General features: G+C 38.0%; 4 protein-coding genes across 5 annotated transcripts in view; 1 reads left to right on the top strand and 3 right to left on the bottom strand.

Moving 5' to 3' along the window:
- Window positions 1-17,915, top strand: part of LOC147838831 (odorant receptor 131-2-like) — a 1,093,102-nt gene that overhangs the window by 978,138 nt on the left and 97,049 nt on the right. The gene's annotated exons all lie outside the window — the stretch shown is intronic.
- neu3.1 (sialidase 3 (membrane sialidase), tandem duplicate 1) overlaps window positions 1-17,915 on the bottom strand; it is a 156,403-nt gene that overhangs the window by 96,628 nt on the left and 41,860 nt on the right. The gene's annotated exons all lie outside the window — the stretch shown is intronic.
- Window positions 7,970-8,899, bottom strand: or62b5 (odorant receptor, family 62, subfamily B, member 5). Its single transcript, NM_001128572.1, is given in 1 exon segment — window positions 7,970-8,899. A coding segment is annotated over 1 exon segment (930 nt).
- On the bottom strand, window positions 16,750-17,673 carry or62b3 (odorant receptor, family 62, subfamily B, member 3). Its single transcript, NM_001128567.1, is given in 1 exon segment — window positions 16,750-17,673. A coding segment is annotated over 1 exon segment (924 nt).

Raw genomic sequence — 17,915 nt, 5'->3', positions numbered from 1 at the left:
TGGTCAGCTGCTAAGCATGAAAAGGAGTAACATCATATTGCCCCATTTCTTTTGTTTTAAAGACAAACTCCAGCCATACGTACTTCTGGCTACATAATTTGCAATCTCCAGAAAAGTATTTATAGGGCTACGTTTTTAGAATGAGCCTATGTTGCAATTATTTATGAACACAACATAATCAGCAAAACAATCCAAAATGACAAGAATCGGGGAGCCCAACAACATAACAAAAAAAAAACAACCAAACAAACCTAAAGCAGGTTAGTACTTCTCACTCCAAACAAATGTCAAAACGAAATTATAAAAGAGAACACAACAATAATGCATTCAGTAACTGTGGTGATGTGATGTGATGTGATGTGAAGGTGCAAGAGCGAAAAGCCCACCCCCTTCAGTTTTAAAAACCTGACATCACCAAATCAATCAATAGAAAACTGAACAGGAAAAAGGAAAAAACAAGATCAATTGAAAGTAATAATTACAGGCAGACGTGAACGCCATATAACATTCCTGTACAGTGATATTAGCCAATTAATATATTGCCCTTTTACTGATAAGCTTTAGAGTAGGCACATCTTATATTTAGGCCTTTTCAGTAATTAATAACATAAAAAGTCACCCTCAAGGGGCATATTTAAATGATAGAAAAAATCAATGTCATGATACATTCAATTGACCATTCATATGTATGTTATCATACAAAATGAATAAAATCAAATACAGTTGACAACATGCTTAGATTTGACAACTATTATTCCTTCATGATTCTTTAATATTTGTACATATCACACCTGGTATTTTAATGTTATTATTGCTATTTTAATTAGTTAGTCTGGAATGATAATCTAGAGGTTTACATATGGCTACATATCTATCTTAAGACATCACTGTTAATATTGTGATCTCAGAAAGTAAAGAGCTGTAGATAACACAAGTTTGCAGAGAATTTTAGGGTAAAATCCTTATGCTCCATAAACACCATTTATACACAGATGACATAAGATGTACATTGGTTCATGAAGAGCTTTCTCTATGATAATGGCTATATTAAGATAAATATTAACTGACAATATAAGGAGATATAAGCCAAGAAGACAAATAAAATATAGATGTCTATATAATTTAGTTTCTTTTGGTGCCAAAAGTGTCAGTAAAACAGGATAAGACATGCATTGTGACATTAAAGTACAGTCCTTTAGGTCACCCGAAACAAACAATACATCCGATTGTAACCCAACACAATATTTGTCATTAAACATTTAAAATTAAAATACTCATATTGTAGTTGTAATCATAATTGCTAATTAAAAACATATATCAGTTACAAGCAGACAAATAAAAATAAATCCAGTAGCCACAGAGGGGTGCGCTCATAACTGAAAGAGGTGAGGTTTTGATAGCTATTGTAGTGATTTGCGTAAAACAAATCTCAAAGAGATTTTAAATTCCCAGGGATTAATTATTCACTCATTGACAACACTTAATTTGCATTAATATGGTCAAATTTATTAATTATATTTTAAACAAATTTATTTAAACAGACCAACATATGAAAAGAAAAAAAAAAGAAAGAAAAAAAAAATATATATATTAAAGTACAAAAATTAATGAAAAAATTGGGGTGACATTGTAACTAAGTTGTTAGCACTGTCGCCTCACAGCAAGAAGGTCGCTAGTTTGAGTCCTGGCTGGGTCAGTTGGCATTTCTGTGTGTGGTTTGCATGTTCTCCCTGCGTTCGCGTGGGTTTCGTCTGGGTGTTCTGGTTTCCTTCACAGTCCAAAAATATGCAATACAGGTGAATTGTGATTGTGAATTGTACAGGTGAAACTAAATTGGCCATAGTGTATGTGTGTTAATGAGTGTGTATGGATGTTTTCCAGTACTGGGTTGCAGCTGGAAGGGCATTTGCTATGTAATACATCTGCTGGATAAGTTGGTGGTTCATTCCCCTGTGGCGACCCCTTATAAATAATGGGACTAAGCCAAAGGAAAATGAATGAGTTTTAAAAATTGTGTTTTACATCTCTTTTTTTGCTGTCTGCAACTCAAGGAAAAAAAAAACTTTTACTGACTGCTCTTATATTTAACCAGGTAAGCAATACGTTACAAGAGGCTGTGCTTTATTGCAAATAAGTCATGGCTGAAGGGCATTGATGAGCATGACTTAAAGTGGAGGAAAAAGGTGGATCGTTTTCATCTCACAATGTAGGTTATAATAAAAGGAAGGAAATTAAAATAGTAAACAAGCCAGATTTGAAGCAAAACAGAGCTACTAGCTGAAGTCCTGATCAATTCAGGCTCTTTTTGTTGGATAAGGCCCTTGTATTACAATTCAAAACTCACAGTTCAAGGAAATAAGGAAGTGTGAAACTGGTAAGTGTTTAAACACTTAATAAAGAAATTAAACATATGGTGGAAGTTCGTCACAGACAACTGCTGCCAAACTGAAAGCTAAACAAACATAAATGCTGCATACTAATTCCTAAAAGAATGTACTTTATTCTGTGAAAAAAAAATATATATAATTTGGAGTGTGCAACAACATTATTCAGGCTTTGGGACATACTCCTTAACAGTGTCATGGAAAGAAAAGCAAGAGGATTAAAGTGAAAGTCAAAAAGTTTTATAAAAGTTCGATAAGTTTTATTAATCTTGCAGACTGGGCTATAACAATAACCTCCAGCTAAGGGAGGTTGGGAACCCACATAAGGGTGCAAAAATCCTGGCAAAAATAAAGAAATCTAAACAATACCAAGGATGGCCTGTAGAGGGTGCATAGTGATCCAAAACGCCAGTCAACAGAGTTTATGCAAAAAAGAAAGTCAAAGCAATACTAAAAGGTTTCAGCAGGAGGCACATGACAATTCAAACCATCAGTCAGCAAGTTGTTAATACTGTGATGCCTCCGGCCTGGATGAGAGAACCCAGGTTAAGTGCAAGGTCACTGAAGAGGGAGTTTGCTGGTGGGCGGTAGAGAGAGACTGGAGCAGGAAGTGCAGGGAAGCTAGGAAGCCTTGTCTGGTTTGCAGCAAGGACAATCTAACAAAAAAAAATAGAAATCCAAAGGGGGTGGGGTGGATGGTGCAGGGGTAAAGAAAACAGGGGTAAGAAATAATCTTAACACAGGTTGAATACTGGATACCTGTACATGTAAAACAGGGTGTACCTGACCAAGAGTGGGATGTAATTTTAGCCGAACTGCCACTGGACTCAAGACCTTGGTCACAAGGTATAGGCCAATGAACCTGGGAGCCAATTTACATAAGGCTACCCTGAGAGGCAGGGCTTTGCTCAATAACCATATCTTCTGACCACTCTGAAGACGGTCGGCTGCTGCTTTGGTCCATCAAGAAGTCCGAGCCGAGACCTCCTCAGCCCGACCTGCCAACAGAACTTTTTTCAAAACCAGCTACATCAACCGGAATGCCATGAATCCGGAAGACATGACAACTATAGCTTGAGCTATTTCTTTGGCTGAGGGAAGCTTGGGCAATGCAATAAAATGGGCTGCTTTAGAAAAACAGTCCACTACAGTCATGATGACAGCTTTGCTCTTGAGGGGGAAGACCAGAAACAAAGTCAAAGGTTACCTCCAGCCAGTGATGCCACTCACCCAAAGTCTAACTATCAACAGCTCCCTATTACCAATGTTGTAATTACAATATGTTGTGCTCAGGCGAAAAGAGAAAATGGCACAAGAATGCACCTTTCCATCTTTGGAGGACCGCTGAAATAGGACTATGCCTACCCCAATATCAGAGGCATTTACCTCAACAACGAATTCTTGTTCAGGGTCTGGAATAGAAAGAGCTTTTGAACTTGAAGTTGAATTCATTTACCATGTCTCTCAGTACACCGTTAACCAGGGCCTGGAAGACAGCTGGGGCATTGGTCAGACGAAAGGGTTGGTGAGGGGCAGATGAGACCAGTAATAAGTGATTCCTGAATATACCTGTCCATACCCTCACTTTCTGGACCAGAAAGGGAATACAAATGACTCTTGGGGAGAGATGTGCCTAGAATGAGGAGGAAAAGATCCAGCCCGAGACATGCTAAAGACCTAGTGAAGACCATGTTACTCTAGGACCTTAGTTAAATCGACTATCTTATCCTGCAACTCAGAACACAAAAAAACAGGAGACAAGGCAGAACTCAAACAAGATGCAAGACAAGACTGACTCCAGGCCAATACAGTATTGGGACCAATCAATGTGAGGATTGTGCTATACCAGCCAGGGATGCCCCAAGACAACAGGGGAACCTAGTGAATCAAAAAGGTACAGTTCAATGGTCTTACTGCGATTGCGATGTGGGTAATGGTAGAGATGAGCTAACCAGCTAACGACTAGACAGAAATAGGAAAAGGGAGGGGAATGGCAAAAATATCCCACTGCTTGGTAGTGGCACAGTCCAGGAAATTGCCCTCAGTCCCTGAATCGTTCAAGGTAGAGCTGGAGTTGAAGGATCCTTTATGTTGAATGGTGATGGGCAACACAGTGCAAACAGAGGGGAGTTCAGACAGGGAACGGCGGCCACCAGGTTCCCCGGTTTACTCATCAGAAGAGCAGTGAGCCAGATCAACAATAATCTCCAGGTTATAGGGAAGCTCGTGAGAAGCAATCTCATCTTGGATCTCATTCAGACTCTCAAAAAATCTGGAAATGATGGCCCCTTCAGTCCAGTCACAGGAGGCAGCTAATGTCTTGAACTGAATGTAATAATTAGTGAGGGAGCGAGCCTCCTTGGACAGTCGTGCCAACCGGGCAGCCACCTCATCTCCCTGTTCAGACCGGTCAAAGAGCTTAATCATTTCTTCCTTGAAGTCATCAAAAAATGGCAGAAAGATATCCTGGCATCCCAGACTGCAGTGTCCCACTCACGTGCTCTCCCGGTTAGTAGAGAGATCTGGATAGCAAGTGTATCCATCCCCCCGGCAAACCTCCTGTGCTGACCTCAATTGTATAGGACAGAAGATTCTGCTCCTCTGGCTCAATGGCACTGAAAACCTCACCCAGTGGCAAGGGCTCTCAGACAGTCTGTTCCACCTTCCTCCTAGGCTTCGGCACATATGTAATACAGTTTAACTCATTCATTCAAGGAAAGAAAGATAAAGGAAACCGGTGAACTTTTAAACACTTAAAAATAAACACTTTAAAAAAAAGTAAAGAAAACAAACGGATGATATTAGTGCATGATGGTCAACTACAACCAACAAATCTTCGGTTATCACTCTTCCTTCCATACTATATCTTAACCGTGGAAATTGAGACAGGTTTGGCGCACAGGTTAAACTCATCAGTGTAAATTCTGATGAGTTTTAAGAAGCTGCAGTATGTAATTTACGTCATTAAAGCACACATTCACAACAAACAAAGGCTTGCTGTATCCAACATCACCCCTATAAACGTTCTACCATCAACCTAATTCTGAAAAAAACAAAGATTACAGGACTCGATGACTACAGACCTGTTGCCTTAACATATTCGGCAATGAAGTTATTTGAAAGACTGATGCTAGCATATCTGAAGGACATCACTGGACAATTGCTGGACCCACTTCAGTTTGCCTATAGAGCAACCTACATTTATACCCAAAACATCTAGACAAACCAGTGACCTATGCAAAGATTCTGTTCGTAGGCTTCGGTTCTGCCATCAATGCCATAATGTGTTCTCTCCCCACTGCTCTTCTCCATGTACTCCAACGACTGCACTGCAAAAGACCCCTCTATCAAGATCCTGAATTTGCAGATGACACTACTTTACTTGGCCTCATCCGGAACGGCGACAAGTCTGCATACAGGCAGTAGGGGGGAAGGGGCTGGCTTTGTGATGCTCATACAACAACCTGGAGCTGAACACGCTCAAAGTGGTGGAGATGATAGTGAACTTTAAGAGAGACTGTGGCTGCAATAAAGTCATTCAAGTATCTGGGCACCACCATCTCTCAGTATCTGAAGTGGGACATCTGTTGGGAAGAAAGCCCAGCAGAGACTGTACTTCCTTTCTCAGATGAGGAAGTTCAACCTGCCACAGGAGCTGCTTGTACAGTTCTACTCAGCTGTCATGCAATCCATCCTCTGCACTTCAATCACCATCTGGTAATGGAATGAACCACCAACTTATCCAGCACATGTTTTACGCAGCGGATGCCCTTTCAGCTGCAACCCATCTCTGGGAAACATTCAAACATGGACAATTTTAGCTCATTTAATTCATATATACCACATGTCTTTGGACTTAGAGCACCAGAGCTTTTTGTCTAATGGCATCTCTGTTTAATGTTTGTTGTCTTGTTTCATATTTATTTTTGTGTTGTCACTAGTAACTTTATGTACACTGGAAGTAGCCACAACTAATTCCTTGTGTGTAAGCACACTTGGCAATAAAACCAATTTTGATTCTGATATTCTCATTCACCATTCCCTACATTAGTCCACTAATACAGTGATATATTACATTAGTCCAATAATAAAAAATGAGTGAGTGAATTTGAGCATTACGGTGCACTGATGTGATTTTAATAATTAATAAATTTAATAAATAATAAAAAAAGGTTAATAAAAAATAAATAAATTTGGGCAGACCCTGTGATGGTTATTTAGCATGAGTGATCTGTCTCTGTAATGTATGCAAACATTAATTAAATAATATTTTATTTTGAAACTTACACTGATAGGATATCCCTGTAGATGACATCTTGCAGTAAGAAGCAAAAAATAATTTAGTGTGCTAACTCTGCATTATGGTTATGTACTAGCTGTTTGAGTACACATATGTTGTACACTGATTAGTGCAGTGCAATGTAGGATGGATTGAGTGTGTTTAAGAGCATCCACCATGGTTTTAGAATCCATTAGAAATGGCTAGTTTGGAAATGGATAGTATACTTAATGGTATTATGAAACAGAGTAAAGCTGAAAGCGGTCAAAGTGAAATGCTGAAGCACTTGCTGATGAGAGACAAGTGTGACAAGGCAAAGAAAAAGAGCTTTCGTTTTATCACATTAGACCAGTTCTTCTGGTTGTGATCATGTGTAGGAAAAGCAGCACTGTTTTATCATGCATGTTTTTATATTTCACTGTGCAGTTTAATAAAATTTGTTAAAGTGTTTTTCATAAAACTAAATTACAAATTAAGAGCGTGTGATGTCATTGGCATGGCCACTTGTTAAAATTGCTTAACTGACTGGGTTTGAACATTCTTCAAACATTTGGAATAATATAAGTACATACAGTAAGTCAGCAAAATATTTAACACAGTTATAGTGGTTTTTGGATACTTTAATGCAAAATTTGTACATACTGTGCCTTTAAATTATTATATAAAATAAATATTAATTTATACAGGGTACTGCATATTCCTAACATTAATATTAGGAAGTCTAGAGCCCAGTGAAAACGTTAAGAATAACTCTGGGATGACAAATCATACCGTTACAGCTTAAAATTTTAACTGATAAAGGTACTTTCTAAGTATAGATGCAAAGTGTCTGTTTTTAAATGTAAAAATCCTCATATTCTTATATTTGTTACTAAAAGTCTGATCATTCTCTAAAAAGGAATGAAAAAGGCACAGACTTCTTTTAGAGCCAGAGGTATTCATCACTTACTTCAATAAAACAATTTAAAACAATACCTGAAATAATGTCATCTTTACAGGACAGGATGGATAAAAAACTCAACTGTGTTTGCTCATTCATGTATAAACGACATATTTTTTTTCTTTTTTTATAATTATCAAGTGACTGATGATGCTTGTCAAAGAAAACTTTAAAATAAACTGAACAGTGCATATTCCAAAGTAATAGAAATTGTAACTATGACCAGCTTAGTGTATTGTGTTTTTTTAGCATAAAAGTTTATAAGTGTCTTTTTGTTTACATTTTAGTTATTGACAGTGTGATTTCAGTATTATACAATAAAAGATACAAAATGCAGCACAGCAAAACAAATAGAACACAAGTTTATCATGTTTTTTTCAAAATATTTTTACATAATTTCAAGACCCTGTTGCGTATTTCTTTTAGATTCAAGCCATAGATTACAGGATTTATAAGAGGAGGCACAATAATTATTTCTAAAGCCAAAAAGTTCCGCAGGTCATCTGGGAAATCACTTGAGCCGTATCTGCTGTACATAGTGTCAAAAAGAACTGCAACACTAAAATTGACCAGTGAAACGACATGAGGCATACATGTCTGCCAAAATTTCTTTCTGCACTCTAATGATGATTTACATGCAGTGACAAGTTTCACATATGAGAAAATAATTACAACAAAAATACCAAAGTGAAATGAGATACTTATTAATCCATAAATGTTATTGGTGTCTGTTGATTCACACGAGAGCTTTACCATTGACCAGTTGTCACAATACAGTTTATCAATGTGGTTTTTACATATCACCAGCTTATTTGACAGGAGCAGAGATATAAGTGTAGTAATAAATGGCACAGTCCAACAAAAGAAAAGTAAGATGACACAAGTAACAGGGTTCATCTTTGTATGATAGTCTAAAGGTTGACATATGGCCACATGCCTGTCATATGCCATCGCTGCTAGTATAGAATATTCACATTTAATTGAACTGTATATGACAAAAGATTGTAAAGCACACATGTAAGAAGGAATAACATACGAGTCCAGTTGTAAATCATGCAGCAATTTAGGATAAAATCCAGTGGCTCCATAAATTCCATTTATACATAGATTGCACAGGAAAATGAACATTGGTTGATGCAGGGCTCTCTCCAGCACAATGACCACACAAAGGCAACTGTTCAAAAGACAAATTAGACAAAAAAGGAGGAAAAAGCATGCAAAATATATATGTCTATATGATTTAGAGGATTGCAGTTCCATCAGGGTGTAAGAATCAAAATAGGTAATATTACCCATGATCACATATGCTACCGCTAAATGTAAATTTGTCCTTGTTTACCAAATGTTAAAAATCATAAGCAACTAGTGATAAAAGACAAGCTTAAAATTATAACACAAACTGCTAATAGTTCTAGTCAAGTTTTACCACACCAGTCTTCATCCTGCGTGTTCACAACCATAAAGAAGCTTTCATGACAACTGGCATGCTTATAAATACCACTTATCCCCACAGCAAACTCAAGCATATACACCTCAGGGAATCAAATCAAAAGCATTTAACACATGAAAAATTTTTCAGAATAAAATTGTATTAACTAAATATAGTCTAAATAATTGTTTAACGTTTTAAACAAGTATAAAAAAAAATAAAAATAAAAAATAAAATATATATATATATATATATATATATATATATATATATATATATATATATATATATATATATATATATATATATAGTTGAAGTCAGAATTATTAGCCTCCTTTGATTTTTTTGTCTTTTTTATATATTTCCCAAAGGATGAATAACAGAGCAAGGAAATTTTCACAGCATTTCCAATAATATTTTTCTTCTGAAGAAAGTCTTACTTGTTTTATTTTGGCTAGAATATAAGTAGTTTCTAATTTTTTAAACACCATTTTAAGGACAAAATTATTAGCCCCTTTAAGCTATATTTTTCCTCGATAGTCTATAGAATAGGGATGTAACGGTATCAGAATTTCACTGTACGGTAATACCTCGGTATGAAAGTCACTGTACGGTATTTATTGAATCATTTACAGGAAAAAAATAAAACTTATGAAAATACTCCAAAAAAGTGCCAAAAGTGTCAATGACATACAAATTAGCCATCTATCTGTAAGCTTTGAAACAGGAACTTCAATTTTAATAACAAAAAAATATTAAACCATGTAAAAAAAATTAAGTTTCAATTTAGTATTGTTGAAAACTCATCACATTCAACATTTAATCACTCACTCACTTAGATAGAGATGGGTTTAAAGGAAAATTATCATATAAATATAATCTGGTAAAAGCTGGTATCTCTGGGCATTTACAATGTCCCCTGCAACAGAAAAAAACCCTCTCATTTGGGACTGAGGTTTCTGGGACAAGAGAGATATGACTTGGCCCAGGTTGACAGCAGTGGGTAACGTTGTGCATTGTCTTTCCCCCACTTGATAGGACAAACCATGAGTAAGATAGAGGTCTCATGTCTGCATCAATCTTAACAGTGTGCTGACAACACCGCTATTCAGTACGTGCGCGACAACACAGCTGATAAGAACTCGCGCGACAACACAGCTGATTAGAACTCGCGCGACAACACCGCTATTCAGTACGCGCGCGACAACACCGCTATTCAGTACGCGCGCGGCGACAACACCCGCTTTAGAGTTTTCCAGCTCTTTTCATCCCCGCTTCTAGCAGCACACTCCATTTCCGCATTACTGGATCTGTAGCGACAACAGACCGCAAGGGATGATGGTCAAGCATGGGCTGATGGAAATTGTAGTTTTCGCTACCTCCCGTTCGCTACATTCGCCTGAGCAAATTTTCTCAGAAGACCTATAGTTTTACCGAGTCATGCGACTTCGGTAATATCGAAAAAAATTAATATTGCGGTATGACGGTATTTACAATACCGTTACATCCCTACTATAGAACAAACCATAGTTATAAAATGACTTGCATAATTACCCTAACCTGCCTAGTTAAGCCTTTAAATGTCACTTTAAACTGTATAGAAGTGTCTTGAAAAATATCTAGTCAAATATTATTTGCTGTCATCATGACAAAGATAAAATAAATCAGTTATTAGTGATGAGTTATTAAAACTATTATGTTTAGAAATGTGCTAAAAAAAATCTTCTCTTTGTTGAACAGAAATTGGGGAAAAAATAAACAAGTAGTCTAATAATTCAGGGGGGCTAAAAAGTTTGACTTAAACTGTATGTCTTGGTATGAACATTTTTCTAAAGACAAATTAAGACTCTAAAAAGTTACCCTGAAAGGCCACAATAGGTTTTGCATAATTAAATCTTTAGATTTACAATCATTATAATAATGTTATAACCTCATAAAACAGTATAATTTCGTTTTTGTAACAGATTTTCTTCTAGCTTTTCCAGACTAAATTTATGATTCCTGTTTGTCAGTCATTTCAGCACATGGGAGCCCAAAACACCACTGACACTTCCAGAAAAGACGAATATAACTTGACAAATTGAATTTGTGGGCCACCTATACCACATACAAAAAGAATGTAAGGGTTTAGCATGTGGATGTGGATGCAGTGCTTGTGGACAGCTTGTGCCCGTCGCAGCTGAGATCATGGCTTGCTCTTGCAAGACAGCGAGCCACCCCAGTTGTCTGTTACCTCCCGGCTCGAGGACCCCCCACTCCTTCCCAGCATGCTTCATTCAAGCTTCGAGCAGGTGTGGTGGTTCATCCCCTGAGATGGCTATGCTCTCGTTCGGCAACACTGAGGACCATATGTCCATTGCGGCGTTGGTGTGCCCTTTGATTTGCTCTCCACAGTGCAAAGCAGAGCCTATACAGCTGTGAGCTAGGACACTTCCACCCTGCATGCCATGGCCATGGGCTATGAACAGTGACTGAGTATGCTTTAATGACCAAGTCGCTCGTGCTCTTGGGAGGACAATGGCCTCTTTCGTGGTCCAGGAATGCCACCTCTGGCTAAACCTGGCAGATATGCATGACTTCAACAACTTCGATGTCACACAAAGTCACTTTCTTGATGCACCTACTGTATATCTCAGGCTGGCATGTTTGGCGACATCATTTGGGACTTTACCCAGGAGATCTAGGCGGTGGAGCAGTCAAGTACATTGGAGAAGGTCATCTATCAATGGGCTTGGAAAACTGCTCCTGCCCCTGTCCCTTCCACTTCGACAGCTTCTAGCCAAGCACTGGCAATATGACAATACTTGCACATTCAGCCTCTATGTCAGAGGTATACGGTCCCACCTCATGTCTCAACTCACTCACCATCTGCTCCTCTGGAGTCATACATGGCTAAAATCGCTGCATGCCATTCATATCCCAGGTGAGCTCCAACGTGCAGCCGATATGCTCTCACAGCAGCTGACGCTCCTGGTAAAATGGAGACTTCACCCCAGTGTGCTCCAGCTGATATAGGAGTGCTTTGTAGAGACTCGGGTCATCCTGTTTGCTTCTCCCAAAACCACCAATTGCCAGTTGGGTTAGTCACTGACTGAGGCCCCCCTTGGCACACTGGCTTACAGCTGGCCTAGGGCTTGCCCAATATGCATTTTTCTGTCCATGAAGACAACTCTACTGGTTGCATTGGCATCAATTAAGAGGGTCAGGGATCTGGAGCCATTTTCGGGCAGTGAATCGTGTCTGTAATTCGTGCCAACCTACTCTCATAGTATCCTAAGACCCCAGCTCGGCTATGTGCCCAAGGTTCCTACCATTCTCTTTATAGGCCAGGTAGTGAACCTGCAATCACTGCCTGCAGAGAAGGCCGATTCAGCCCTAACCAACAAAACACACTTGCTGCGCCATTCTCCATAACCCAAAGATGCATATGCTTATTTCCACTTTGCTTAGCGGGTTCCCCATCTGGCAAACTATAGAGAGTTCCTCTGAGGCCCCCAACATCTGACTCACTGGAGGAGCTGGGTGCTTGGCCCACATTCGGTGTGGTGCCCCGCCATGGAAGAATGAATGTAGTGGAAACCATGCCAGCATGTGGAGGACCAAGAAGGACATACCAGACTGAGCCAGGCACTTGTCTCCTCCGCTGAGTTGGGTGTTAGGGGCCTCACCAAACAGGGAATTTACTAGCAGAACAGAAAAAGTGCACATATCTCTGGGTTAGGGCGTAGCATGGCGTAGCTAGCGTTTTTGTCACCAAGCTTAATTTCCTTCCAATTGACCATGGTCAATCTTGCAAATGTGTTAGGTGTTGCCCAGCCCGCAGCTCTACGGATATCTGAAAGAGAGGTGACGTGTGCTACATAGAGATCCCAAGAGGGTATAAGAGTGGGGTGGAATGGATTGAAACGACACGCGCCTCTAAGGAATTGAATGGTTAGATTATGCTTCCTGAGCATGTTGCCATCCACTGCGTCATGATGAGCGGAGATGGCAGCCACGTAGACCTTCAGTGTGGAGGGTGACTGTCTACGCTCCAGCTTATCCTGAGGGAAGAATAACAAAAAAGATTATCTAGCAAGTTCGGGGGTTTTTTCGGCGAGAAGCACACCTCTTAGCAAATAGACTCCACTTCAGGGTGTAGGCATGCCTCGTAGAGGGTGCTCTAGCCTGAGTGATGGTGTTAACCATGGACACTGGTAAGTCACCTACTGTAAGTCTTCCACACTCTGTCTATGGACCACACATGGAGATTTCAGAGATCTGGGCATGGATGCCAGAGGGTGCCCCATTCATGGGATAGGAGGTTCTCTCTGAGGGGAATGCACCAGGGAGGGGCCGTCGTGAGGATTGTAAGTTCGGAAAGCAAGGTCCGGTTGGGCCAGAGAGGTGCAACAAACAAAACCTGCTCCTCATCCTTTCTGACTTTGCAAAGAGTCTGTACAATTGGCTTACTGGGGGAAATGCATATTACGCATATACCCAATGGCCAGCTGTGAGCCAGTACTTCTGTGCAGAGGGGAGGCCTCGGTAAGGAAGTAAAACAACTGGCAATGGGTGTTTTTTGGAAAAGCAAACAGGCCGACTTGGGCTTTCTCAAATCCCTCCCATATCAGCTGGACCATACCAGGGTGGAGCCTCCATTCTCCCCTGGACACTAGTTACCATGAGAGCGCATTGGCACTCTCATTGCCCTCATACGGTTATATAACGGTGGATATAAGCCACTGTTGCCATGCTGTTCGCCCTGACCAGCACATGTTCCTGTTTTAAAACTGGAAAAAAAAGTGGCAGAGAGCGAGAAGCGCTGCCAACAGCTATAGGCAGTTGATATACCTAGGCAGCCGGGGTCCAGACCACAAACCCGCAGCTGCAGCTGTAAAACCCGCACATCATCTCGGCTGGATAGACTGGCTTGATTGCATCCTTCGCCAGGAAGACAGCAATCTCTTGCAAGACAGGTTGGCTCACTGGAATAACTCTTGTGAATTGAACACACATGAACTTAGGAGGGCGAATAGTGAACTTTATCGCATAGCCAAGTCCGACCATCCGTATGAGCCACTAGTACATGCTGGGTAGTGCTAACCAGCCTGACAGAACCTGCCCTGATGGCACCATCGGAGTGATCACTGCCAGTGGAGGGAAGTGGAAACCACCGCATTCAGAAATGCACAACTGGAATGACATCTTTAAAAAGACGTGCTGCTTTATCGTGTTGCTCTCTTATAGGAAATCTGCTCTTTTAATGGAAACTGCTCTTTGTGCACACAAGTAAAACGCCCAGGCAACAGGAAATTCCAAATCGACCACCACTGTCATATCGTCTCCCGCACTGGTGAGTGAAACTGTTTTCAAAGAAATCAGGTTGGCATACAGGATTCTTCAGTCTCACGAGAAGCTCTGAAGCGAAGTTCTAAATGCTTGCTTCTCAGCTGCCAGCTGATATGCTCTGTTAATGACTAATCACTGACACCTGTGAAGCTGAGCACTGCCAATTCAGTTCGCATTTCATTGGTTCGTTTTCTTACCCTGTACAAGACACAGGTTGAAATTCCCTTAAAGGGGAATGTGGGTTACTTTCTTAACCGGGAAATTTCTTCTGAACTGAGAAGACTTGTCTAATTCTTTATGCAGTGTATAAAGTATGGGGCGTCAGTGTTGTATGATGCTGAAGATTTCATAATTTTTGAAAAATTATATTTTTAGAAATTGTTCTGGAAAGTTGGCTTTTGTGTTACTGTATAAAATATATGTTTTCTTATACAAGATTGAAATTTTGTTCTTTAAAAATATGTAACAATTAATTAATTTTTTTAATTATTTTTCAAATATTTTAAGTGCTGAATTATAAATAATATAAATGCTTTTTAATGCAGTGAAGAGTTTTTCAACACATTTTTAAACATAATATTTTTAATAAGAATTCCTTTTGTCTTTGTCATGATGACAGTACATAATATTTTACTGGTTATTTAGCATTAAGATTCTAGTGTTTAGTTGAAAGTGCTGTTAAAAGGTTTAACTTATTGAACAACAGAGGTTTGTTCTGTAGCCAGTATGGAAATGCATAACCTTTTAGCTGATGAGCAATATGGTTTCAGAAAATAACAGATCAACATCTCTGGCATTAACAGAAATTATTTAGGAAATTACTAATCAGAAAGATAAAAAGGAGAAAGGAGTTGGAATGTTTATAGATTTAAAGAAGGCAGTTGATACAATAAATCATAATATATTGGTAAATAAATTAGAAAGGTATGGTATTCAAGGCCTTGGATTAGATAAGCAGTTATTAAAAAAATAGGCAACAGTTCATGGGAACTGGCAACCATAAATCTTCATATCTACGTGTAAATTGTGGCATACCACAAGGATCAATTTTAAGTCCAATATTGTTTATAATTTACATTATTAATATGTGTAAGGTAGAGTTGTTTAAGTTTATTTTATTTGTGGATGATACAGGTATCTGTCGTTCTATGAATAATTTACCAAAACATATGACGTTGATTAAAACAGAAATTAATACATTTGAGTAGTGTTTTGATGTAAACAAATTATCATTAAGTATAAGTAAAACAAAGGTTATGGCTTTTGGGAAATTAAAACAGTCATAACATAGATTTAAAAACTGATAACAAAGTTATAGAAAGAGTATATGCAATTAAGTTTCTTGGTGTTGTATTAGATCATAAAATTAATTGGAAACCACAAATAAATAATGTGATATCAAAATTAGTAAAAACTGTAGCAATAGTGTATAAAGCAAGATTTATCCTGGACAATAAATCAATGTATGTATTATATAATACACTTGTGTTGCCATAATTAAGTTATTGTGTTTTGTAATTTGGGGGAATGCAGTAGTAGTTAAAGCATACGAATCCTTTATTTCTAAAAGTTCAATGATTTAATTAAACTTAAAACAGCACAGTTTATGTTTAAAACTAGTAAAAAAAATGTTTCAAAATGCATACAAAAGTTTACAAAATGTGTGTGTCTGTCTATGGTGTAAAATTGTGGAACAGTCTGGAACAGATTCTCAAACAATGCCAGATTATTAATCAATTTTAAAAGCTGTATAAATATATTATTAAAGGAATATAATGATTAATAGAAGTGATTGAAAAAAAATAAAATGAGAATGAAATTTCAATTAATGGCTGTTGGCAGTACTATGTGTTTTTTGTGTCAATGTTTTAAAATGTAAAAGTACAAATGAAATCAAACACATAATTGTAATTGTTATTTAATTAGCTAATTATTTTGCCTTCAATTTAAATGTACAGATGAACTATTATTTTGTCTGTTACTCTTACTGTATAGTCATCGTCTTGTAGACAACCTACATCGTCATGTAGACAACCTAAAAGAGGAACTAATGATAACTGACATGCTTTTAAAAGCGTTTTTTACTAACAGTGATTTTTTTCTAGGCCTGAAACATCATAAATAATTATGCAATGAAGAAACATTTTATAATTTCTTACCGTAAACAACACCATGCAAGATAGTTTGAAAATATACACAAAACTTTAATGAAAGGACTACACAATGTCCCAAACACAGTTCTTTAAGTACATAAGTCATATCTAAATGTATTTAAAGAATTTTAGAAATGACTATTTCAGCAAAATGGTAAACAAACTTTTTGCTTTAATATTTCATATGTCAATATTTTTAATATTCCATGTGCAGCAAGAACAACATGCCCAAGTTATTTTTTTATTTGGACAAAAGATTTAAAGATTTGTTTGCGCACTTCTTGGAGTTTTAACCCATAGACTATTGGGTTGACTAGCGGTGGCACAATGAGCATCTCTAGAGCGAGAAAATTTTGAAAACTATCTGAGATATCACCTGCTCCATATCTGCTGTACATTGCATCAAAAAATGCAGAAAACATATAATTTATCACTGTGAACATATGAGGTACACATGTCTGCCAAAATTTCCTTCTGCACTCTAACGATGCTTTACATGCTATGATAAGTTTCACATAGGAGAAAAAAATGAAAACGCACAAGCAAGAATAAAATGCAATCACAAAAAGTCCTAAAATACTATTCATATCGTGCGATTCACACGACAGTTTCACTATAGACCAGTTGTCACAGTACAATTTCTTAATGTGATATTTACACAGTTTCTTCCTATTTGACAACACAACACAAATGAACACATAACCAAAGGGTAAAATCCAACAGAAGCTAAGAAATACACTGCATGAGAATTTGTTTAGCTTGTTATGATAGTTTAAAGGTTGACATATAGCCACAAGTCTGTCGTATGCCATCACAGTCACTGTAGTACAGTCACACAGAAGTGAACTGTAGATCACAAATGTCTGAACTGCACACATATAAGAAGGAATCACATATGAATCCAGCATTAAATCGTGTAGAAATTTAGGATAAAATCCTGCAGCACCATATATGTCATTTACACACAGGTTACACAGAAAAATGTACATTGGTTGATGCAGAGTTCGTTCCAAGACAATAACAGTACTGACCCAAGCGTTAACAAGAATTATCAGAACATAAAGCACCAAAAAGCATATGAAATAAATATGTCTGAATGATTTCGAGTTTCTTGGTACCATCAGGGTGTAGCTTGCAAAAACAGTCTGATTATCCATTTTTTACAACTGTAATCACACTCTTATAATGTATTACAAATTGATTCCTTTTTAGCATTCAATTAGACACAACATGCAAGAATTAGAAACATCAGTTCTATCTAAGAAACCCATCCATAGCAGAGAAATACTTTTAAAGACAATTATAGTAAAAACCACACAATCATTCCCCTGTCAGTATTCAGATCTTACAATGGATGACCTCCGTCATGAATGTAAGATGCAATGACTGCTGGCATGCG

This window comes from Danio rerio, chromosome 21 (assembly GCF_052040795.2).
Source record: "Danio rerio strain M-AB ecotype USA chromosome 21, GRCz13ab, whole genome shotgun sequence".
In the NCBI taxonomy this organism is placed as follows: Eukaryota; Metazoa; Chordata; class Actinopteri; order Cypriniformes; family Danionidae; genus Danio; species Danio rerio.
This window is presented reverse-complemented; position numbering and strand designations above follow the sequence as displayed.